The 25,434-nt window shown below is 38.5% G+C and overlaps 4 protein-coding genes and 2 pseudogenes across 5 annotated transcripts; all 6 read right to left on the reverse strand.

The window, feature by feature from the left end:
• Positions 1 to 7,742: 7,742 nt before the first annotated feature.
• Positions 7,743 to 8,933, reverse strand: LOC147308232 (chemokine XC receptor 1-like). The gene has a single exon (XM_086272166.1). It carries the CDS (start codon positions 8,931 to 8,933, stop codon positions 7,932 to 7,934), a length of 1,002 nt encoding a protein of 333 aa, XP_086128292.1. The 3' UTR covers positions 7,743 to 7,931.
• Positions 8,934 to 9,833: 900 nt separating this feature from the next.
• On the reverse strand, positions 9,834 to 10,653 carry LOC147308233 (chemokine XC receptor 1-like; annotated as a pseudogene).
• A 2,748-nt stretch (positions 10,654 to 13,401) lies between these two features.
• Positions 13,402 to 14,432, reverse strand: LOC147308234 (chemokine XC receptor 1-like; annotated as a pseudogene).
• Positions 14,433 to 14,553: 121 nt separating this feature from the next.
• On the reverse strand, positions 14,554 to 18,854 carry LOC147308235 (chemokine XC receptor 1-like). 2 transcript variants are annotated; one of them, XR_015125992.1, is made up of 4 exons: positions 18,021 to 18,854; positions 16,498 to 17,884; positions 15,059 to 15,382; positions 14,554 to 14,981 (listed from the first exon to the last, which is right to left on the reverse strand). XR_015125992.1 is itself a non-coding variant. In XM_086271364.1 (2 exons), exon 2 carries the CDS (start codon positions 17,872 to 17,874, stop codon positions 16,855 to 16,857), a length of 1,020 nt encoding a protein of 339 aa, XP_086127490.1. In that variant the 5' UTR covers positions 17,875 to 17,884; positions 18,021 to 18,854; the 3' UTR covers positions 15,648 to 16,854. The 2 variants fall into 2 exon arrangements, 1 of the variants encoding a protein (XP_086127490.1); XM_086271364.1 differs by lacking the exons at positions 14,554 to 14,981; positions 15,059 to 15,382 and having other exon boundaries at positions 15,648 to 17,884.
• Positions 18,855 to 21,822: 2,968 nt separating this feature from the next.
• LOC147308236 (chemokine XC receptor 1-like) lies at positions 21,823 to 23,763 on the reverse strand. Its single transcript, XM_086271252.1, has 2 exons — positions 23,664 to 23,763; positions 21,823 to 23,096 (listed from the first exon to the last, which is right to left on the reverse strand). The coding sequence occupies exon 2, from the start codon at positions 23,062 to 23,064 to the stop codon at positions 22,051 to 22,053; it is 1,014 nt and encodes a 337-aa protein (XP_086127378.1). The 5' UTR covers positions 23,065 to 23,096; positions 23,664 to 23,763; the 3' UTR covers positions 21,823 to 22,050.
• On the reverse strand, positions 23,096 to 25,275 carry LOC147308237 (chemokine XC receptor 1-like). The gene is made up of 2 exons (XM_086271253.1): positions 25,213 to 25,275; positions 23,096 to 25,036 (listed from the first exon to the last, which is right to left on the reverse strand). Exon 2 carries the CDS (start codon positions 25,006 to 25,008, stop codon positions 24,016 to 24,018), a length of 993 nt encoding a protein of 330 aa, XP_086127379.1. The 5' UTR covers positions 25,009 to 25,036; positions 25,213 to 25,275; the 3' UTR covers positions 23,096 to 24,015.
• Positions 25,276 to 25,434: the final 159 nt, after the last annotated feature.

The following is a 25,434-nucleotide window of genomic DNA, read 5'->3' on the forward strand; positions in this document are numbered from 1 at the left end:
GAGTGGAGACGAGACAAGGCTTGAGCACGGTTGTTTGGTAGGCGTGGTCTGGGCGACCTGAATGGTAGTGGAGCAACCCAGCTGTTTTGTTCATTCTGACAGAACTCCTTCTGCATGATGTTCAGAAAGCTCTCGTCTTCAAACGACAAAGCCGGTTCGTTATCACATGTCTGTCTTGTGAATACGCTTACCCCAAGTTTTTCCTCAGCAGGCATGTTGATGGAGCCATAACTGGACAGGCAAGGGTAAATATCGGGTCTTTTCTCCCCGCCATACGCCAACTTTTCTTTCACAGATATTTCATTCTGACATGGCACCATGAAAGATGGACGTCCATTAGGCAAGACACTAGTCTTATAGACAGCTACAGTAGGCTTGTGTGCCCTGTTGATGCAAACTTCCCCAACTATCACCCATCCCAAATCCAACTGCTGGGCAAAGGGAGCATTGTGGGGGCCGTTAATTTGTTGCCTTACTTTGTGTACACGTATGAGATCTCTTCCCAGTAAGATCAAAATCTGTGCTTCGGGATCTATCTCAGGAATGTAAGGCGCTATGGGCATCAAGTGGGCATGGGAACGTGCTACCTCTGTTGAGGGGATTTCAGACCTGTTGGTCATGATGTCATTACATTCAATGAGTGGAGGTAAGTCTAAGCACACTTCACCGTCTAAAGCCTCATTCTGGAAACCGACTGCCTTTCTCCCTGTCATCTCAGTAGTACCAGCGCATGTCTTCAGCAAGCACGGGGAAAGGTTGCTACTGATCCCAAAGAGTTGGAAAAACTCTGATTTGGCCAGCGAGCGATTGCTCTGGTCATCCAGGATGGCATACATCTTGACTGAGCGTTCTCGTTGTCCCTTTGGAAAAACTCGCACCAGGCAGATCTTAGCACAAGATCGTTCAAGGAGACCAACTCCACAGACTTCAGTGCACTTTGAGGTTACCTCTGTTGTGGAGTTGTTTCGCTGGTCTGTATCTGACACGGATGCAGGAGGCGACACTTCTGGGAGAGTAGTCTCCGGATGAAGAGCAGTGCAGTGCTTATCACTCTGACATTCATTGCACTGTAGGTTCATGTGACATTCCCTTGCAACTGAGTAACTGAGCAGCACCTAAAGCACCGTCTGTGGTCCTTTAATAATTTCTTCCGTTCCATGAGTGGTTTCGCTTTAAAGACCCTACATTTTTCCAGAGGGTGGGGTTTGTTGTGAAGTGGACAGTACTTAGCAGGATCATTTGCGCCTCTCCCATCTGTTTCTTCTCTATGTCTGGAGCTTGGATTAGCTACTGTGGACACATTTGTCTTTCGAACGGCTATGGCAGTTCTCCCACCATCATGATTTGCCATGGGTTTTTCATTTCAATTATAATAACGGCTGCTGTTTGTCAAAACAAAACTGGGATCGTTTCTAGCCTTGACTTCACTGTTGACAAAATCCACAAAAAAGGCAAATGGGGGGAAGCATACCCTATGCTGTTCTTTATACCTTGAACCAGCGGAGAGCCATTTCTCTTGCAGGTTCACTGGCAGCTTTTCGACAATGGGGTTAATGCCTCTTGGAGTATCCAAGTAACTAAGTAGGGCTGCTCGATTATGGCAAAAATGGTAATCACAATTATTTTCACTGAAATTGAGATCTCGATTATTTGACGATATTTATTTAACCCTTTAAGATCTACTATAGAACCAAGTCCGCCAGAGCTTATATTATTTTTTTACATGTTGTAGTGCCATTTGTGGGAGCATTTCAAGTTGCTATACATCAATACAACTGTTATAGCCCATATTTTTAATAATATGTATGCATTAAGTCCATAGTAACTACATTAATTGCAAAAACGTGCAATAAGCTACAAAAAAATTGAAAATCGTTTTTGTTTTTTTTTACATATATTTCTACTTGGAGAAATTTAAGAGGTTTGTCCCTCAAAACTTTAAATACAAAAAAGTTGCAAAAAATAGTTTACAACAACAGGAAATTTATTTTGAGTGTCTTCATAGTTTTACTTTGGAGATACAGCAATTTTTATATACTGCAGGAAAAACAAAAAAGCAATCGTATGATGCAAATTTGCAAAGAAAACAGCATGAGCATCAAAATAAAATATTTCCAGCTGTGCAATTTGAGTTCTAAGCATCCCAGAAACTATTCAGAAACGTCAAACATGACTTATAAAAACACCAGTATAGGCTTTTAAGGCCTACAAGTAAAAAACTACATTTTCCGCGAATATGGCGTCACTTCCGGTTTTGGACAGGAAATGGCGGACATGCGATAGTTCGCGCTGACGTCTGTTTCAATGTGGGAAGTGTTACGAACAGCTGATCGGATCGGCAAAGCGTGTTTCTGGAATATTATGTTTTTGTTCCTGCAAGCGCTTTTTATGCAATTTTTTGCAAAGCTTTATGTGGAAGGAAACCGTGACCGAGGACAAATGATGGCATAAGATATAAGTTTCATATGCCAAAAAAATTATTGCGCTAGCTTACATGGTTCAGGTTCTACAGGGATTTAAAAATAGTTATACAAAACGGTGCGTGCTGCTCTGACCGGCTTTAAAGGGTTAACAATAACAATGTATTGAATAATGACTTTAAAAAATAATATAAAATAGTGTGCAAATACTGATAACAGTGCAAATGTTTGCAATATAAGAAATAAATGAAAAATGTAAACATCTATGTTTAGTGAACTTTGCAGTGTTGATCTGTGGTGCAGCTACGACACCGTAGCAAAGTTTACACACTGTGTCTACTTGATCCACGTCTGACTCCGCGAACCCATAATGTTTCCACACCACTGAAGTTTGTTTTTTTTAACCTCTCTTTTCAACCAACGGCAGTCACTCTCCTCTCCAAATAACTTCTGCTTAGCTTTCCGAGCTTCCCTCGGGTCCTCCTAATTGTCGTGACACGTGTTCGAAATGCAGAGAGGTGCGCTCGATTTTCCACACGGAGCAGCGCGAGAGTAAAGCTTGAGGGAGGTGCTAATAATCGGCTCAGTCATTTTTAATGATCGTTGAAAGCCCAGATCGTAATCGAGATTAAAATTCGATTAATTGAGCAGCCCTATAACTAAGACCTGGTAGATAACCATCTTCCTTGGTTTTCTCTCAACGTGAGGCGAGGGAAGCAGTCCAGTCACTTAAAGAGAGCACACTCTATCACTTCTGGGGTTGCATAACATTCTTGAAGTCTCAACCATGACAAATTAAGCGCAGCTTCAGGGTTAGTGATATGAGCAGCACGGATCCTTTTTACATGTTCTGATGATTCCTTGCCAAGCCATTTTACTAGTAGATCTAACTCTTCACTGGCTGTCAGCTCCAAATCCTGAATGGTGCTGAGGAAGGATGACTGCCAAGCTCTGTAGCCTTCTGGCTGATCATCAAATTTAGTGAGACCTGTGGTTACTAATTCCCTGCGTGCCAGATACTTTGCAAAGTCTAACATGCCTGTAGATGGAGTCTGAGAGTTTTGCTGTATGCTGTTCCTTTGAGAAGTATCTGAATGCCTGATGTGTGGACTGCGTTCTACAGATGCCTTACAAAAATAGCGAGGGCTCAATGGAGTGGGTTGAGGCGAGAATGGCTGCTGTCCTGTAGTTGGCTGATGCTCACTTAGCTGTGAGTAACCAGGGTTTGTAGATAAAGTGTTATATTCTACGTTGGATTCTGGGAGTTCTTGTTTTGTTGACAACGATGCTTTCTTAACATAGATGGGACTCAGTGTGGCTTGAGAATCTATGGCAGGTTTAAAACTGATTCGAGCTTGATCTTCGAGGTATGCCTCGGTTTGCTGTTTTATGGACAAAGGTGAGATGCCACTCCTGTTGCTGTGTATATCATCACAGTCTATGGCTGCTGCTGCTTCTAAAACCTCAGCCTCAGCAACAGCAACGGGAGCTGCTTTTTCAAGTTCCAATGCTTCTAGATCTGCCTCAAGAGTAGCCTTTTCTAAATCCAACTTGGCCTTATGTTTTTTTATTTCGAGCTCCCTCTGTGCAAATGTGGCCCTGGTGCGTGCAGCTTCAGCGATAGCTCTGGCGTACTTGCTCCTTTAATGACTCCAAACATAGCAATCATCTTGCACTGACATCACTGAACTGGAGTGAAACTAGAAAAACACATAATACAAAACTCTTAATCGATTGACATATAATCAGCAGGTAAATATATTCAGGCACTTACACAGGAGACCATGAAATAAGTATACTGTAGATATGCAAACTGATATTACTACAAAGAAAAACAAGCAGGTAGTGGGTGAGCGTACACTTGTATCATTAGCTCAGAAGCTACACCCTATAACTGCACTTCAAAGAAGGTACAAAATAATGTCTCAAAACACCCTATTATTAATTGCTTAATATACAAAGAACTGACAGAACTTACGACTATTGCTTTCTGAAGGACTCCTTTGAAGGATTGCTTTGGATTCCACATGAATGATTACAAAGTTGTAGCCATGCTTTTCCCACTGTTCTCTGCATTTCCTGCTTCCTGTCTATGCACAATGCAAAATAAAAGCCTCCCTGTCTATCCAGATGTCAAAATAAAAGATTCAACATTTTTCAATATATAACAATAGAAATACACTTTACACTTATTTGTGTCATTAGCATATGAACATATTGAAAACAGAACAGTATGTTTGTTAAAAATTCTGAAAATTCCTTGATAAAAGCAGCACTGTCTTTAGGTGGTCTATAAATTGTGACAGATAAAACTGGAGGGCTGCTAAAAACAATAGCATGGAATTCGAAAGTGGTGAAATTGTCAAATAAAATTTGTTTGGTGGTGAGTGTGTTGTTGGTTAAAGATGCAGTCCCACCACCTCTCTTACCACTTCTAATAGAAAAAGAGAAATTAAAATTTGGTGGGGAGGCCTCAGTGAGAACAACTGGTGCATCCGAACCCAGCCATGTTTCAGTTAAAAATAAACAGTCAAGTTTATTATCTAAAATTAAATCATTAATAATAAAAGACTTGTTCAACAGAGAGCGGACATTTAAAAGTGCCATACTGATCAAGACTGGTGGATTTTTGACAGTAGAGGTCAATGGATGTTGACATTTTTGAAGAGGCCGGAGGTTATTAATGTTTTTGGAGTTAGTGGATTTATGATAATTCTGATGCTCTCTGTTTGTGATTATGACGGGTATTATGTTGACTGTGGGAGAGAGAGGTCCGAGTCCAGAGTTTTGTGTATTACTGTTAAAAGTGGAGCAAATATAGGAGCTGGGACCAGGGGGACATCAGTCAGTGGTGGACAGATCAGCAGGTAATGTTGGTTTGGGGTAATGACAGGGCCGTGTGCGGGAGTGCCGGACATCAGATCTCAAGCAAGATCTGATGTCCGGTGCTCGAAAAAAAAAATCGATGCTACACATTTCTTTCATTCAAAGCATTTAATTTATCCAAAAATTTTAAATATCAAATCTGTGATCACTACAGAAATCAGGTGAACAGGAAAAGAAATGTGCACTGAGCAACAGGAGAGTAAAAACCCCAAAATGATAACCTGTATTATGTATGGCCATTATCAGACTTAAATCTTTGAAACTCAAGTCACAAACTAACTAATCACATAACAGTTCCTTAGTTCAGGAAGCTGTGGTTACATTTCATTACACAGGAAAAGGCTTTTTCAGCAGCAAGTTGGTTGACTCAGAAGAAAATCTATACAATCTAACTAGCCGACGCAATAAGTTACATTTTAATATCTTAAAATAATCAAGGCTTCATAGGAACCTTATTCAAATGTGAAGACCATACATTCTGTCTCAGTTTTTAACTGACCAGGGAGGTAATGTGTTTTCAGCCATTGTGCCTATGGTTTACACACATCATAACTAAAACAAACCATATGTTTCCTGAAATGAAGGCACGGTTGGGGCAGCAGTCGTGTGGTGTTTGTAGGAAAGAGAACCCTACAGTATATGCAGGAAACGGCTAGATGCAGGTGAGCGTTTATTTACAAAGGGTGAAATATAAACAGAAACAAGGGTGGCGAGGACTGGGAAAAACTAATAAACCTGGAACACGCAACATGGAGAGGAACACGAGATGAGAACAGAGAGACAGAGAAATACCAACTAACGCTGAGTAACACAGACGACGCGACGAGGAACACAGGCAGGTACACACTATAAATACACACAAGGTAATGAGGGAATGACACACAGGAGGGGAACACAGCCGAACCTAATTAGACACAATGAGACACAAACCTTCAAAGTAAAACAGGAAACACACAGAGTGTTTTACAACACAAACTCGGGGACATGAACAGAGCACAGAGTAAAGACACGGGTAGGGCTGATAAAACACTAAAGCACTAAACACAAGAACCAAACCCTGAGAACTAACACAAAATAAGAATTAACACAAAACATAAGATGATACCAAAATGAACACAAAACGCTGGGTCAACAACCCAGGATCATGACACCTTTTGATGCTTCTGTTTCCATATGTTTGTGTATGAATGTGATCCCAGCTCTGACACCAACAGTGGAAATGATTAAACCAACAGATTATGATTAACAACTTTTACAGTCACTGATGAGTTCTCTTTTTTCTTGAGAATTCGTGAGGATGTCTTTGAAGCATTCAAGATAACTTGAATTTTGTCATTTTTAATCTGATATTAAGAGATATTAAGTACATCTCCCCAACAGCCTTCTCATCAGTAGGCGAAGATGAGGTTAAGCAGAGATCTGCATGTTAAGTAAGCAGTTCACAAATGCAAATAAGTACATTTGGCTTAGAGAACAGTGTCCTTTATTTAGGACATACAAAATGATTTTATGAGTAATTTGCTTATTTAGGCACATTAGTTGCTGCATTTAGATCACCCAGAGAACTTCATATGAAAATGTTTTATGCTTGATCAATTCTACATTGACGGCAACCTGCCACACTTGCCTTGTATGTCCTGCAACATTGCAGACTCCTTACCAGTCGATATGCCCTTGGACATTCCTGCCTATTCCAGTCTCACTTCTTGGAGAAATGTAACTATTTATTTAATTTTGAGGAGATAAAGTCACCCTCTACCAGGAAACAAAATAAAATAGCCTGGGTTTTTATTAGTTCCATTTCACTGCATGTGCCCTTCATAGCAGATTCAAGTTAAGTACATTAATTAGAATTAGAATTTAGATTCAAATATTTGTATTCTTATGTAGTAATATTATTTGATTATTATAATGATATAGCACAAGATTCAGTTACCTTTATACTAAAATGGTTAGTAGAATTGTGCTTCAAGAAGCTACTTTTTACTTTCTCGCTTTGAGTACATTTCAGAGCTTCTACTTTTTCACACTTGAAGTTTTGTTTTGTTTTTTTGTTTTTTTTGTACTTGAGTAAAGAAGTTGTTTCAGTACTTTGTCCCCAGCAATTTTCAACTCAGGCATCTGTACTTCTACCTCAGGAAAGAAAATCTATACTTTTGCCAACTCTGTTCAGGCTGACAATTAATGCATGTAATTATACAGGATTTACTCTCTTCTGAGACTGAGCCAAATGCTGCAAAACTGATCGCACAGGAGTTTAAATAGATAATGACCCAAAGCATACTGCGAGCAAATTAAAGAGTACCTTTAATTTATCTTCCAATGGTCAAGTCAGTCATCTGATCTTCACCCAATAGACAATGACTAAAGTCAAAGCTGTGACTCTCAAACAGAAAGTAAAGGTGGCTGAAATGGCAGAAAATGACTATCAATGAAATATTTTGAAATCTAGCATACCTTTACATATACCACAAGTAGCAGTGAAATATGCATCTTTAACTTGTTACATTAAATTCAAGAAAGTTGTAATGTCATTGGATGATGTAATAAGATTTAACAATAAATAAACCCAGTTTTTTGTTATAAAAGTATTTACAGATTAAATATGTATTAAATGTAAATAATTTAAACAGCAGAGCTCTGTACACTGAAAGATACATTCTGAGTAACAGAAGGGTTGAGGCTGATGCTTCTCTCTCTGTTCTTTCTGCCCACATTTTCACAGCGCAAGAGATTCAACAGATGCTTTCGCAACTTCTGTGAGAGCATATACAGCAGAGGGTTCATACAGCAGTGAGAATAGGCAAGCATTTCACAAACACTGTAGGCAACTTCTAACTGTTCCTTACAACCGTTGGGTTTATAAAGAGAAGTAATTAAAAGCATAATATGGTATGGCCCCCAGCAAATGAAAAAAACTGCAACAATACACAACAGCACAGCTACAGTCTTGTGCTTCTTTCTGTTTAAACCTTGCAAAACTGTCTTGAGGATGGCAGAATAGCAAAAAATAATGATGACAAATGGGAGGAAGAATAGCAGTGACACTTGGAGATAACGTCCAAGCTGTTCATCAGATTTATCGTAGCAATAGTTTTTACCATCCAAGTTTTCAACCTCTACTTTCATTGCATCATGCAGGGATGCTGAGATGCTGATGACCCAGGCAGCTATACAGGCACCGATTGCATACTTTTTTCTTTTAGTATGATTGCTATTCAACTTGTGCAGCACCACAGCAATAAAACGATCCACTGTCATGGCAGTCAGCAGAATGACACTGCTGTACAAACCAACAAAGAATGCAGCAGTCACGAATTTGCAACTAGAGTCCCCAAAGACCCAGTGGTGTAGGTGATGAACAGCCCAGAATGGAAGTGTGATGGTGAAGATCAAATCGGAGCAGGCCAGGTTCAGGATGAAAATATTTGTGATATTTTTCAGATTCTCGTAGATGAAAAGAACACATAAGAGGAGGCTGTTGCATGTGATACTGATGATGAAGATCAAGATGAAGAAGGGACCAGTGATGGTGGGAACATTAATATCACAAATGTATGCAGCATGATCGCTCACTCCATCATAAGTGGATGTGAAGTTTGCCATTTTCAATTTTCTGGAAAACATAAACACAAACCTACATTTTAAAAACGTAATTAAACACATTAACTCAACACTTTTCTGTAAACAGAAATTGTTGATTTTAGTTTAAGTTTTTGTATTTTAGGTAAATATAAAAAGTAATTATGTAGCACATTTGTAATAAAAACAAGTACTGATCAACTTACCGCAAACGTCAACTGCCACGTTGCTGACTTGCACTATGATGTGAAAGCTGTGATAGTCTTGAGATAAGTAATAGTTCCTTTCCTCATTTCACACGAAATCAGAGATACCGCCCTTAACATAAACCACATCTTGAAAAAATAAATAAATAAAACCCCATAAAACATTTTGTCTTTTAATATTTTTGACATAATTTTACACAAAATTTTTTTGCAAGTATATAAAATATAATATGAATATAAGATTTTTTGTTATTCATTTATTTGTGTGTTGTTATGTATGGCATAGTCAGTAGATCAACATGCTATCAAAACTACTACATTAACAGCACTGAAAGGCTCTTTGAATTAGAATTAAGGATTAGATAATCACAGGTAACTACATTGAAAAAACTTTATGTAATACAACATGTTACACATCCTCACCCACTGTATTCTTCTTGTTTCAGTTACCCCTCTGCAGTACCTGGTAGGACGTCACTCTGACCACACCAGCCTGAATTCTCTCAGATCTTACAATCTGCATGACACACTTCACAGCAACACTACCAGTGGGAACAGTAATTTTGGAATAACATGTTGGCAGTTAATTCCTAAGTGAAGCAGATTTGTAATGTACATGTTGCAAAGTCACAATAAAGATAAAGATATTCTTTTTTTTAAGAATCATGAATTTACGTTAGAAATTTTGAGAACTGCCCATGTTAATGAATAAGATGTCTTTCTTCTGGATTTCCCGACATTAAGGCACCACTGACAGCTCTTCAGCATTTGTCAATGATGTCACTGTGAGCTGATTTTGCCTACTGCGAAAGCTGTTGTTGTTGTTTTTGGGGGGGCCTGAAATCTTTATCAGATTTTTTAGGTGGCTTTTGACTTTAACCCCCACAAACACATAAAACACGGGATTAAGGCAGCATTGCGAAAATGCAAAAAGTCGAGTAATCTCAAGTGCATAATCCAGGTTTTTGCTATATTGACAATCTTCCCCTAATGAGTCACAGGAAAAGGACTGCAGAAATATCACTACATTGTAAGGTAACCATCCAACAAGGAAAACAACCATGAGAATAAAAATTAGTTTCCATGTTTGTTTCTTCTTTTTTGTTCATCAGGATGAAGCAACCTGCACATGATATGAGTGTGGCAAAACATGAATACCACTGAGGTAATTAGAAAGAGGATGTTTCACTGGTAGATTCCCCACAAGCTCCCAAAAGAATCTGCATATACACAGTACTTTGACTCTGAAACTTTGCTGGCAGCGAAAGCTAGACTAGATAGCAGAACGCTAACTAATAATAATAATAATTTATTATTTATATAGCGCTTTTCTAGGCACCCAAAGCACTTTACACTTTACAATTCCACTATTCATTCACTCTCACATTCACACACTGGTGCAGGCAAGCTACAGTTGTAGCTGCCCTGGGGCAGACTGACAGAAGTGAGGCTGCCATATCGTGCCATCGGCCCCTCTGGCCAGCACCAGTAGGCAATATGGTAAAGTGTCTTGTCCAAGGACCCAACTCACTCTTGACATACAGCTTGATGTCATCCATAGCCAGTCTTGTCAGTGATCTCACTGAGGCAGAGCCCGCACTTGATTGCGACTTGGGCTTGTAGTCTTATACACCACATTCCCATCGAGTTCCTGATAAAGGCTCTTAGGGTCCTGTTGATTTTGTATAGTTCTAGGCATTTCACAGGTTGGTCAGCCTATAGTCTTGCAATGTCGGGCAACTGCTCTGTCTACCAGTAGCTGGTGTTTTGCGCCTCTGGTGCTCTTGCCAATTTCTTTCTGTGCCCCACTGAAGAGCTTATATTACCCTAGTTCAGGAGTCGGCTCTTTAGTCCTTATAGTGCGGCTCCGTGTGGTTTGGGAAAATAAATTAGAAGTATTTAGCTGAAGTGTATGTAAGTTGTTTTTTAACTTGTAGTTCTAAATTGGAAGATTATTGTGATATTGAAATATAAAAATAGAATTCTATTCTATTTTTTTTTTTTTTTTCATCGCTCAAAATAAGCGTCACACACACACAACAGCATAGATAGCACAGACGTAAAGGCGGCAAGGCGTGATTGCGGGTGCCGCTCAGGTGCGTCCGCCTCCCCTGCAGCGGCGCTGCAGACCACGCCCCGCCACAAACATTAACCAGGTAAAATACATATTTAGGCAGAATTTTGCAAATATCTATTTTTCATTTTTTAGCAGCATAGTGCTTTTTTTTCCAGTTATTTTTTAAAAGTCAGGTCAAGGCTCCAAAAGCCCAAAGGCGACATAACAGTTTTTGTTTGCTACATGGATCATTTTAGTTCAGCTGGGTGTCTTTCCTTTTGTTATATTTCTTTAAGAGTTTAAAATGTGTTAATTACATAAATAAAATTTTATTTTCTCTGTAGCACTTCAAGGATTTCATAAGCAACACACCAATATATACAGTGTTATCTTCATTTTAGATGTCAAAAAGTATTTGCGGCTCCCAGTGTTTTCTTTTGCATGGAAACCGGGTCCAAATGGCTCTTTCGGTGTTAAAGGTTGCTAAACCCTGCCCTAGTTCTTTAGCAGCTTCACTGGTTGCCCAGAAGCCAGGATAAACTTTAAAATCAAACTTCTCACATACAAGTGTATCCATAAATCTGCTCCTTCCTATTTGTGTGACCTGCTTCATATCACCACTGTTTCCCGCCCTCTCAGATCCTCATCTGCTATTCATCTTACTGTCCCGTCCGTACGTCTTATCACTATGGGGAACAGAGCCTTCAGTCGCTCTGTTCCTCGGCTCTGGAACGCTCTTCCTCCAGCCATAAGAAATATAGACTCTCTTCCCGTATTTAAGTCACAGTTAAAAACACATCTGTTCAAACTGGCTTATTCGGTTTAGTGCTGATTTTATCTGTTGTCAAGTTCTGTTTTGCAATTTTAATTTATTTTATGTATTTTATGACTATTGCTCCTTTTATTCATTTTGTTCTTCTGTAAGGTGACCTTGGGTTTTTGAAAGGCGCCCTCAAATAAAATGTATTATTATTATTATTATTATTATTATTATTATTATTATTATTATTATTATTATTAGTGAGCCATGCCTATTCATCTTAGTCGCTATGATGTCTGACAAGAGCTTCCATGTGGTACTCTCGTGTACTAATATTATTTTATTATCATTTCTATAAGGAGAGATCACTTGGAGGAATTGAACATGATTTATTGTGACAAAGAAATGAATGTAATTCGCGATAAGACTCTGATAAACCCCCCAGAATCTAGACGCTGGAGGTGGTGGTGAAGATGAAGACTGAGGCTTGAATAGAGCTTTGGCCGAGGTGCCTGAGGTGGAGATGGGGAGGAGGTGGGTTACATGAAAAGAAACTCAAAGAAATCAGACATGTCAATATTGAGATTGACAGCATGGGAAAGAAGCCAGGATGTAAAGAACAGAAATATCAATATTAATATTGCAAAGGTTCAGTTACTTTTGCAAAGTTGCTTCACGGAGCTACTTTTTACATTTATCTTACTTTTAATAGATTTCAGATCCTTTAATTTCTATTTTTACCTAAATAAAGAAGTTGGCTCAGTACTGTAACTTTTACTGGAGTATTTTTTTTAACGCAGGTGTCTGTACTTCTACTTAAATAAATAATGTCAGTACTTTGCCACTGCTCTGTTTTGTATCTTACACTGTGATTAATGTTAAATGATCAATGATTTCCCCTCCCTTCAGGTGGAGTGGTGACTCCACTTTTGGGAGGACTATTACTTTCTGGGCATTTCTTCTCAAAACAAGTATATAGAATTCGATTTTAATTTAAAGGACCACTTTAAATGGCGAAGCAATAATATGACAGAGATCTTTAATTACATTAAGTGAGCCTACAGGGGTCGCTGAGAGTCAAAGAAACAAAGGGTCACAGCAAACATTGTTGCTTGCATAACATCGACATTTTCTTTCTTAAATGATATATCTGCACATCTGCATTACATAAATTTGTCTATTAAGCACCTACCCTATGTCACTCAAAGTACTGCTCATTGTATTGCATATCACACTAGTTTGACTCTACCTGGGATGCCAAAAAATGGGTGTTAATGGAATAATCTTCACATGCCACAGAAAAGACACATTTTCCCATGAGACAGCAGAAAAGACAAAACAGATTCACTGTATTTAAGCAACATTTTAAAAAGAAGAAACAGAAAGTGATGGTGCAGCATAAAATACACATTTTTACACACATACATCCTTTAGTTGGCACATTAAACACCTGAAAAATAGATGTATATTGTTTCAAGAGAATATATAAAAGATGTAAATTCAAATGAAAGTATTTACACACTGAACCAACAGTTCATTTGTGCCTGCTTAATGGATCAGTGTTCAGTTACTCTTAACAACAGAGCTCTCTGCTGTGAAAGCTACATTCTGAATAACAAAAGTCTTCTGACTGGTGTCTTTCTTTCTGTTCTTCCTGCACAGTTTTTCACAGCACAAAAGATTAAACAGATGCTTTTGCGAATCCTGTGAGATCATATACAGCAGCGAGTTCATACAGCAGTGAGAATAGGCAAGCATTTCACAGATATGGTAGGCAACTGCTAACCGTTTCAGTACCTTACAATCTTTGTTTGTATTGAGAGACTTGATTAAAAGCATAATATGGTATGGCCCCCAGCAAATGAAGAAAGCTGCAACAATACACAACAGCAAAGCTACAGCCCTGTGCTTCTTTTTCTTTAAACCTTGTAAAACTGTCTTGAGGATTGAAGAATAGCAAAAAATAATAATGGGAGGAAGAATAGGAGTGATACTTGGAGATAACGTCCAAGCTGTTCATCAGATCCATCCTCACAATAGTTAAAACCATACCAGTTTACCACCTTTACTTTTATGGCTTCACTCAGGGATGCTGAGATGCTGATGACCCAGGCAGATATACAAGCACCGACTGCATACTTCTTTCTAGCATGGTTGCTCGGCCACTTGTGCAGCACCACGAGAATGAAACGATCCACTGTCATGGCAGTCAGTAGAATGACACTGCTGTACAGCCCAACAAAGAATGCGGCAGTCAGAAATTTGCAGACAAATTCCCCAAAGACCCAGTGGTGTAAATGATCAACAGCCCAAAATGGAAGTGTGATGGTGAAGATCAAATCGGAGCAGGTCAGGTTCAGGATGAAAATAGTTGTGACGCTTGTCAGTTTCTCGTAGATGAAAAGAACGCATAAGAGGAGACCGTTGCCTATGAGACTGATGATGAAGAGTGTCCCAGTTGAAATTGGAAAGTCAGTCTCACAAAGATAGGCAGCCTCATTGATTGTGAAGTTGTTTGCCATTGTTAATTTTCTAGAAAACATAAACACAAAGCTAAATTTTTTTCTCTAAAATGACACAAACTGTTGCTTTTAGTTTTAGTTTTTTCATGTTACATAAACCATGCATTCTAGTAAAGTACAAAATTAGAGGAGCAAACACAACAATTTACTTCAAGCATCTCTTGTCAAGTCTTCTGTTGAATTGAGCTGTGCTGACAAAGCTGTAATGTACTTAAACAAATCGGTGTTCCTCTTTTTGTTTCAAATTAAGTCAAAGATGCCTCCTTACCAAAGGTCACATTTTTTTAAGAAAAAGAATCCATATGCAATCCTTTTCTCATAGTGAAACTGAAAGTTGAAAATGAAACTCAAACTGTCAAGAACCATAGTTCAAGCACACAAGCTGGACCCAGAAGCAAACACAATACGCAGAGATGCACGCAAAATAAACTTTATTTCTGAACTAAGGGTGTCCCGGAATGGTCAAAGGAAAACACGCTGAGTTAATGTTAAAACAAAGGGACCGGGAGACAAACAACTCGGGAACGCCATGATCAGGACTGTGGGAGGCTGCAACAGAAAAGGCAAGAGAGTTACTGGGGAGCGGGGAGATAACAGCATACACGGGGTAGAGTTATTTATCTTACGATCAGGGCTGGGCCGTGGGAACCAGAGAGAGGGGTGAGGGTCTGCGGGAGAGCTCCAGGGAGACGGAGGAGATGATGACCGGTGGTTTATTCGAACTCCAGGCGGGCAGGAGGACAGGCAGATGTAGGCTCAAACACACCGAGCGATAACCGCTGAATGGTGACTAACGGACTGGCGTGGAGCAGCCAGCTGAGAGGGGTTAAATAGTCCTCCTGATGATCGCCTGGAATGGGATGCAGGTGTGGAGACGACAGCCACACCCGTAGTCGTGGGCATCCCATCTGCTCCTCAGACACCGGGCCGCGGACCATGACACAAACTGACTGTTTGGAACACAAATGTTTGAATATTTTTTTCTCATACTTATCAGGGACATATAACGGTGCACAAACATGCTGCACAGATCAGAACACACATAAACATAGATGTATGATTGTTTTTTGTAAAGCATGAAAATGCTGACTACATAATTTTTATGTAAAAGCACAATACCAACCATTGTGTTGGTAAGAAAGTATTTCCTGCTGATAAAATGAAATGGATCCATGATATCATCAAAGTGACAGATTTATGATATCTCTGATGGTATGCCCAGTGTAGTAGATCAACATCGAAAGTTTTCCGTTGTAAAACTGCACGGTTTTATAGCAAGAATAGATAACTACAAAAAACTACATGAAAGATACCAAACAAAGCACATCATATTACACATCAATTAACTTAGAGTGGTCCAGATATGCAATACAGAAGTCAGAGTTGACTATTAAGAATGCATGCAAAAAGACTGACACCATGTTCGCAGGTAATTCCCAAGTGAAACTAGATTTAAAAGAAGACTGAATTTCTCAAACTGAAATTTGAAATCAGAGCACGTTAACATATTAGACAAACAAAGAGAGAAGTCAATAAGCTGTTGATCAGTTCGTGCATTTAATTTAAATCATCAACTGAGAGTCAGCCTCTTCTCATACAGAGAGAAATACAAAAGCAGGAGTACCAACAATCAGCAACAAGATCTCAAACTGAGACCAAGGCAGCGGATAAATAAACAAAACCCTGACAGCTACAGAACTCCAGGTGTCCAGGTCTGACCAACAAAGTCAGTGTGCCTTCACCCGAATTCTACTGACACACACAAAAGTAAATCAAATGATCTGAAAATGAAAGTCTTAAATACCCACTAGTTATTGCAGTAACAACCAAGCCCATGTTAATTATTCAGTTCATAATGCGAGACCTTTCTTTTTGCCTTTGTAATGAAATAGTAAAAAGAGTTCACTTTAATTTCACACCCATATAAGATCCAGAGTCATTTTTTCAAAAACATTTTCCTATATTTCTCTTTGAAACCTTTTAGATTTTAATTATTACATAAATCATTTCCCATTACTATGTTGTCACCTTACTCAAAAGAGATAAAATGCCACGGAGAGCTTACCGTGTGCTTGCACTCCATGTGACTTTAGGTACTGCTCAATGAGTCTCTCCATGGTTGTGTTATTGCACTCATACTTGACCAGTCTGACTCTATCAGCAATCACAAAAATCTGCTGTCAGTGCATTTCTTTTCCAACCCAGTCTATCCTGGCATACCATAAGAACAGAGAAGTGAAAATAGCTTCAACCGATTCTAGCAACATTTTCTTTTTTACAGGCACAGCTGATTAAAGCGGTGAAATACACATCTTTACACACATAAATCTTTGACTTTACACATTAAAAAATAATTTCAGGTGAATATATAAAAGATGTCAAATCAAATAAAAATAGTTACAGACTCAATTGGTGTTTAATTTCAACTGTGTATGTTTAATGGATGCAGTTCCAACTGAACAGCAGAACTCACAGTTGTAAAAGCTACATTACGAGTAACAGAAGTGTTCTGGCCAGTGTCTTCCTCTCTTTTCTTGCTGCACAGTTTTTTACAGCATAAAAGATTCAACAGATGCTTTCGCATCTTCTGTGAGAGCATACATAGCAGAGGGTTCATACAGCAGTGAGAATAGGCAAGCATTTCACAAATATGGTAGGCAACTGCTAACTGTTCCTGTGCCTTACAACCTATCGGTTTATAAAGAGATTTAATTAAAAGCACAATATGGTATGGTCCCCAGCAAAAGAAAAAGGCTGCAACAATACACAACAGCACAACTACAGTTCTGTTCTTCTTTCTGTTTAAAGCTTGTAAAACTTTCATTAGGATGGCAGAATAGCAGAAAATAATGATGGCATATGGGAGGAAGAATAGCAGTGATACTTGGAGATAACGTCCAAGCTTGTCATCAAATTCAGGCCCGCAATAGGTAACATTTTCCCAGTCTACTACTTTTACTATCATAGCATCGCTCAGGGATGCCGAGATGCTGATGACCCAGGCAGCTATACAGACACCAACTCCACACCTCTTCCTTTTAACTTGGTTGCTCGGCCAGTTGTGCAGCACCACGAGAATGAAACGATCCACTGTCATGGCAGTCAGTAGAATGACACTGCTGTACAGTCCAACAAAGAATGCAGCAGTCAGAAATTTGCAGGCAAAGTCCCCAAAGACCCAGTGGTGTAAATGATCAACGGCCCAGAATGGAAGTGTGATGGTGAAGATCAAATCAGAGCAGACCAGGTTCAGGATGAAAATATTTGTGATACTTTTCAGTTTCTCGTAGATGAAGAGAACACATAAGAGGAGGCTGTTGCCTATGACGCTGATGATGAAGATCAAGATGAAGAAAGGGCCAGTAAAAGTTGGAAAGTCAGTCTCACAAAGAAATGCAACATCACTCAGTCCATGGTCACTCATTGTGAAGTTGTTTGTCATTGTCTGTTTTCTAGAAAAAACATAAACACAAAACTAGATTTATAAAATGTATGTACATTACCTCTTCTTTTTCCAATAAAATGACACAAACTGTTGAGTTTTAGTTTTCACCTTATGTAAGCAACAGGGATAGAGAAATCACTTACCCAAATCATCAGCTGTCATGCCTTGTGGTCAGTTGCATTGTGCTGGAAAAGTTGTGAAGTTCTTGTGTTAACTTACAGTTCCTCTTTTTATTCACAGTAATTCAGAGTTGCAGTTTTTTCTCTTTTGCAAAACACATGAATATTGCTGATGATATTAAAATGTGATTATGAGGACAGTACCCAAAACTTGTTGGAAAGCAGTTATTTTCAGCTGAAAACTGGAAAGATACAGCAAACCTTCAAAAAACTGACAATGATAACCTAAAATATACTTCTAATAATATGTACAGCATATTCAGTAGGTCAATGTATTTTAAAATTGCTACAACAGAATAACAATAAAAGGTCCCAATCATATGAACTGCAAAACCTGAAAATAACTTGAGGAAACACAGCATACACGTCACTGTTATTAAACTAAAACTTCACGCTCTTTATCCTAAGTTACACTTTCCGGTAATTGTTACCCTCCCATATAAAAATGAAAAAAATAAATAAATAACCACCCCTTAGAAGGGATAGTATGCATGTGAATCTTAAGCTTTGGCTCTCTTCCAGAGGCCTGATAGTTTGAGGGTGTTGAGCAGTATCTTAGGTGTTCCTATGTCTGCAATCTTCTGGACAAACACCTCTGATGTTGTGCTGAAATCTGCTGGAGCCAGTCTTCCAATTTCAGATTTATAGCTTCTAATGCTTCCTTTACCACTGGGACCACTTTGGACTTTACCTTCCACATCCCGCTGTTGCTACAGTCCCTTGTACATCTCTATTTTCTCATGCTCCTTCTTTCTGATGTTGTTGTCCACTGGGATTGCCACATCTATCACAACCTCAGTCTTCGCTTCCTTGTCAGCCACCACTGTGGTGGTTGCTTGGCCAGCTGCTGCTTGTCTGTCTGAAACTGGAAGTCCCACAGGACATTAGCCCTGTTGTTCTCAACCACCTTTGTTGGTGTCTCCCATTGGGACTTAGGGACTTCAAGTCCATATGCAACTCAGATGTTCCTGTACATTATCCCAGCTACTTGATTGTACCTCTCAGCGTAAGCTGTCCCAATTTGCATTTTACATCCTGCTGCAGCATTGATAATAAAGACCAGTTTATTAAATCCAGTATCCAAAATGCTGGTGCATGCTCATTTTTACATTTATTAAATCAATTTGATTATTGGTAGTATCAATACCACTGCTGGTATCAATGCTAGCATGATAGGATCGATACTTTGTTTTGCTCCTTTACCTTTAGTGCGTTGCTCCCAGTCATCAGAAAGTTGACGTGTCTGTGCAAACACCACTCCTCTCATCCTGCCTAACTTTGCGCCACCCCTTCTTCCCTGCTCCACTATGTTTAGTTGTCTTGTGGTCAGGTGACTCAATCGCACAGAGCTGTAGTGAGTGAGAAAGCGCAGCATTGTGTAGAAGTACTTCACAACTGCAAATAAAAACACTGCGAACACAAATCCTGTACTGTGACAAACTAGTATAAATAAAAAGAGCTTTCACACAGAATGAGCAGCAAAAGAAACGAAGACAGGAGGAAGTAAATCCCTCAGACAGACCCAGACCACCAGCATACAGAAAAAGTCTAAAGACATTCCAGGTCTCCCAAAAACACAAGGATAGTTATAAGGCGTGGTCTTGTGTTCATTCATTATCATGAAAAGTAAAAATCACAGTGATTTTTTTTTAGTGGTTTTTAAAATGTGTTAATCTTGTAGATAATGACGCACCACTCTCCCCTTCATAAGCTGCTTTTATAAGTTAAAAGTATTAGTATACTGGCCCCGTATTTACTTGGTATCACATCAAAACTTGCACAAATATCACACACCACTAGCAGAAAGTCTAAAACAGGCTACGCAGCTTTCAATGCCTGCAGGTGTATGACAGAAAGCCCAGAAACGCAGCTTCACAGGAGGGCAGAAATCAGTTGGGATCCACCCACCAAACCACCTGCAACGAAACACAGAGAAAGGTACAAAGACCTGCTGGCTCGACCCTGTTTTAATTAATCTTTGATTTTCATGCAGCTGTTTCTTTTATTTAACTATTAAATCATATTTAATAATGATAAATGTTAGAAATACAGAAATAAACAACTTGCAGTTATATGTAATAATATATTAACTCTAACATGATTATGAAAACTCAAGATGTTGTATTAGTGGTTAAACTGGTTAAATTAAGGACATTCAGCAACCAGTTTTTTTTTGTTTTTGTTTTTGTTTTTTTGGTTATTTGTTTTTTGGTTATTTGTTTTTCATACATGCTAATCTGATGGCTGAGTCTGCACCTGCTGAACTTGCCTGCTTTGTTGAACTGAACATGCAAGGTGTTAACACGCTGGATCAATCGTTGAGCCTTTTCTATTATCATGCTAAGTCACACTTCACTCTAACTGATCTGCACCAGGAAATTTGTCCAACATGATTAGAAAGAGAAAATTGATCTTTCAAGTCGACAGGTCAAAGTGAAATTTGCTTACTTACTTCCTAGTTGCTCGCTTGTTGAAAAAGAAAGTATGCTGTTAAGAAAATATTAAAAGGTATCTCTTTCATATTAAATAAACTTCCACAAGATACAAACGTTAGTTTTATTTTTTTAAATCAAATGCATTGAGAATACTTTACATGAAATAAAATGTGAAAATAATCATGATATCAAATGTATAAAAAATAGCTTTGAAAGTGATTTTTTTGACAACAGAAAATGTAACACATGTAATCATAGAGACCGATCTACAATATCACTTCTACAATGTACAGTATAATCAACAGATCATTTTGGAGTAGTAGAAGTATAAAATAGAAGATTCTGATCAGAAAGTATATAAACACAGATAAAAACATTAAGAAAAGGTATTGAAACACAACACATTACACAATGTCAAAATGAAATTGTCACTTCTGTTTCTCTTTATATGATGGACACCTTTGCAGTAACTGGTAGAATCCCAGTCTAACCACAGAACACCCTGAATTTTCTGTGCATGAAGCAGCAGATGTAGCATTTGTCTTTCTATAAAGCTTGACTAATTGAGCTGTTTTTTATTTATTTGGCATTTTGTACCACTCTCTACCAAAGAGGTAAACTATGAGAATGTTGGCTTTCTTTGTCTTACCTGGCTCAACAAAACTGAAAACCCATGTGGGACATAACGAATATTACAAAGGTGGTTATCAACTTTCACTGGTTGGGTATTCAGCATGCTACCATGGTGAGTTAGCCAGGTAAAAACAAAGTCACTTTCGTAACAGAAAACTCAGGTCACTAAGCCATTAATCTTGCTGTGTGGTACACCCCTTTGGCATCAACAAAGTCAGACTCTATCATTAATAGAAACTGATGGACATTATGAACAATGCTGGGCATCCTCTGCACACGGCCATAAACAATCAGAAGAGTCTGTTCAGTGACAGGTTGCTTCTCCCCAAGACAAGAACTAACAGACTTAAAAACTCCTTTGTCCCACACGCCATCAGACTGTTTAACTCCTCTCTGGAGGGGAGAGGGAGGGGAAACAGGAGGACAAAGGAGGGGGGAACAACTAAGCTGTAGTGCCTCTTCACCTCACTGTACAATACCTTGTGCAATACTTTTTGTAAATAGTCAACAGTGCAATAGACTCAATACTTGAAATGTGCAATTCACTTGTATTTTATTTTTTATTCCTATTTATTCTATTTATCCCCTTTGTATATTTTATTTATATTTGTCTCTGTATTTATATATGTGTGTGTGTGTGTGTGTATATATATATATATATATATATATATATATATATAACAATTCTGTAACTGTAACTTCGGTCGTTGCTGTGCTTTTTGGAAGTCGAATTTCCCAGAGGAACCCACCCGAGGGATTAATAAAGTTCTATCTTATCTTATCTTATCTTATCTTATCTTAATAGGTGCTGCCCATTTTTTGATCTTGTTACTGTTGCTTGTACTATATTAAGTTCAGCTAATTTATCTAATCAAACCCTCAAGCATCTAGCTGTCTCATCCTAATGCATGCATGCTACAGTAAATTCAAATTTCTTCCACATTTTGGAGAGGGATTAATGCCATTGGACTGTCAGTTTTAGTTTCATCTCTGCACAGTGATAATGTATTGCACGGCATGGGAAGATACCTCCTAAACCTTTGTACTCCTATTAAATGCACCAAAGGGATAAAGCAGCAGTAGATGTCAATGATGGGATGAATGATCAACCAAGCATAGTGCAATGCATATATCAGTTCATGTGTGTACTCATAAAAATCCAATAGTAGCAAGGACTGTATAAACATGTGGATGCTAGAAGGAGCCAAGCATAGAAAAGTACTGACAGTTATGCCTAAAATCAATTTTGAAGGCTGTTGTTGGCTGTTTATCCTGCCCTGCTTCGCCATTATCCACATGTGAACATAACAGAATGAAGTGATAAGGACAGGAATGAGAAAGAAAAGAAAAATCTGTGTGTAGATTTCAGTGAGTTTCATGGTTAGTGACTCCACCAAATTTACACACACTTTCATGTCAGCAAATTCGATGACTCTACAACTCACAGCCAGTTTAATGCTTGCAGCAGCACACACCAGCCACATCACAATGCTACCTATGAGAACACCATATTTTGTTAAGGCCTGTGCAGACAAGCACCAAGGCTGAACCACAGTAACATAAGAATGCAAAGACATGGCAGTGAGGATCACCACGGCGGTGAATAGTCCCAGAAAATAAATCCCTACACTTACTCCGCAGGCCCACTCTCCAAAGACCCACCCATGGAGTGCATTACAGGCTGCAAAAGGCAATGTCACAGTGAGGCAGAGGTTAGAAACTGTGAGCTGAAGAAGTAAAATATCCGATGTGATCTTCCAAGCTTGTTCCGTCCAGAGGACCCACAGCAGGAAGCTGTTTGCAGGAAGGCTGATGCAGAAGACGAGACTGTTGACAGCAGCAGGATAGTAAAGTTCTGATATCTTAATGTCATACTCGGTCTCACTGCTGTGAGTCTCATTAAAGTGTATGTAATCATAACTGTCACTGTCCAAGGCCATGATTTACTTGTTTAGGTCTTGGGAGGAAAGTACTGTTGAGGAAATGAAAAAAAATCTTATACTGTGAAGATGATTTATTTATTTATATATAGTAACATAATTAATGCATTTTGGTACAAATATGTTAGTCAAGATAAAAACTAATACAGTTTAGAACCAATGATTATAAAGTTGAACAGCATAATATTCATGCCTTCAACAGCATTCAGGAAAAATTAAATGTAGAAATGTAAAAAGAATGATATAACAGCATAAATCTATGAATGGCAAATAAAGCATGTCCACAGGGGTTATTGTGAACCAGTGAAGAAAATGGTCAAAACATATAATGTTGCTTGCATAACAGCACTGCAGTTTTATTTAATATTCCCTGGTTAATTCATATCGCAGTTATATCAAATTCCACTCCATATTCCTACATTTCCTTACATTTCCTGTATTTCTGTCACAACATTTATTTTTGTTAATAATAAATAAATAATACTTTATTATTGTTATTATAATAAATAATAAATACTAATATTTTATTATTACATGAATCATTTCTTATGAGTATTATCACCTAATTCAAAAGAGAAAAACAGCCAAGAAGAGCCTACCTTGTGCATGCACTCTGTGTTTCCCTCACTGATTGTGTTAATACACTTACACTTCGTACTAATATGACCACAGAAATTTGCTTTCATTGCATTTTTTCCATCTAGCCTATAATGACGTGCAGAGAGAAGAGAGAAGTGAAAACAGCTTCACTGGATTTCAGTAACATTGTATTTTGTTTTTTTACAAAAACAGCATTGCTTGTAAAAGTGCAGTAGAAAACAGATTCCTACACACGTACATTTTGCTTTTACTTGGCACATTAAAATTAAAAATGCATGTAATTTCTACTTAATTTCAGGAGAACATAAAAAAGATGTCAAATTAAATAAGAATATTTACAGATGTTTAACTTCACAAGTGGCTGTTTAACTGATTGTTGTGCAGTTCCAAGTTTATAGCAGAACTCCCAGCTATGAAAACTGCTTTCTGACTAACAGAACTGAGAGATGTGTCTCTCTCCCTGTTCTTCCTGAACAAAAGATTCAACAGATGCTTTCGCATCTTCTGTGAGAGCATATATAGCAGAGGGTTCATACAGCAGTGAGAATAGGCAAGCATTTCACAAATATGGTAGGCAACTTCTAACTGTTCCTGTGCCTTACAACCTATCGGTTTATAAAGAGATTTAATTAAAAGCACAATATGGTATGGCCCCCAGCAAAAGAAAAAGGCTGCAACAATACACAACAGCACAGCTACAGCCCTGTGCTTCTTTCTGTTTAAAGCTTGTAAAACTGTCTTGAGGATGGCAGAATAGCAGAAAATAATGATGGCATATGGGAGGAAAAATAGCAGTGATACTTGGAGATAATGTCCAAGCTTGTCATCAAATTCAGGCTCGCAATAGGTAACATTTTCCCAGTCTACTACTTTTACTATCATAGCATCACTCAGGGATGCCGAGATGCTGATGACCCAGGCAGCTATACAGGCACCAACTCCAGACTTCTGCCTTATAGCATGGTTGCTCAGCCGGTTGTGCAGCACCACGGTAATGAAGCGATCCACTGTCATGGCAGTCAGCAGAATGACACTGCTGTACAGCCCAACAAAGTATGCAGCAGTCATGAATTTGCAGGCAAAGTCCCCAAAGACCCAGTGGTGTAAATGATCAACGGCCCAGAATGGAAGTGTGATGGTGAAGATCAAATCAGAGCAGACCAGGTTCAGGATGAAAATATTTGTCATTGTGTTCAGTTTCTCGTAGATGAAAAGAACACATAAGAGGAGACCATTGCCTATGACACTGAGGATGAAGATCAGGATGAAAAGGGGGCCGGTGATGTTTGGAAAGTCAGTCTCACAAAGAAATTCAACATGATCACTCAGTCTATAGTCACTCATTGTGAAGTTGTTTTCCTTTGTCAGTTTTCTAAAAAACAAAAAACAAAAAACTAGATTTTTAAAATGTAATTAAAGACGTTAACTGAGCAGTTCTCTATTAAATAACAGAAATTCTTTATTTTAGTTTTAATCTTTGTACATTATGTTAGCAAGTGGGAGCAGCCAGTTGAAGTCCAACTTAGGAGAAATAATACAGCAACTTACCTCAACAATCAGCTGTCAACTCTGGTGTTGAATTGCGCTCTGGTCAGATAGCTCTGATGGTCTTGACTAAAGTAACAGTTCCTCTTTTTGTTTCACATTAAGTCAGAGAGGCCGTCTTAACAAAAAAAAAAAAAAAAAAAACATGCCCAAAAACCATGGGCAACTTGTTTTTCTGCATTGAAAATCCAACTTAAACAAAATTAAAAGTACATTTTAATATTT

The sequence above is a fragment of the Aulonocara sp. 'chitande type north' Nkhata Bay genome, linkage group LG18 (assembly GCF_057382095.1).
Source record: "Aulonocara sp. 'chitande type north' Nkhata Bay isolate Kocher_YH1m ecotype deep benthic linkage group LG18, A_spYH_male_GT1.1, whole genome shotgun sequence".
NCBI classification, from domain to species: domain Eukaryota; kingdom Metazoa; phylum Chordata; class Actinopteri; order Cichliformes; family Cichlidae; genus Aulonocara; species Aulonocara sp. 'chitande type north' Nkhata Bay.

Excerpts from the sequence above, each read along its gene's own strand:
- LOC147308236 (XM_086271252.1), bottom strand. The coding sequence starts at position 23,064 with ATGGCCTTGGACAGTGACAGTTATGATTACATACACTTTAATGAGACT.
- LOC147308232 (XM_086272166.1), bottom strand. The coding sequence starts at position 8,933 with ATGTTTTCCAGAAAATTGAAAATGGCAAACTTCACATCCACTTATGAT.
- LOC147308235 (XM_086271364.1), bottom strand. The coding sequence starts at position 17,874 with ATGACAAACAACTTCACAATGAGTGACCATGGACTGAGTGATGTTGCA.
- LOC147308237 (XM_086271253.1), bottom strand. The coding sequence starts at position 25,008 with ATGAGTGACTATAGACTGAGTGATCATGTTGAATTTCTTTGTGAGACT.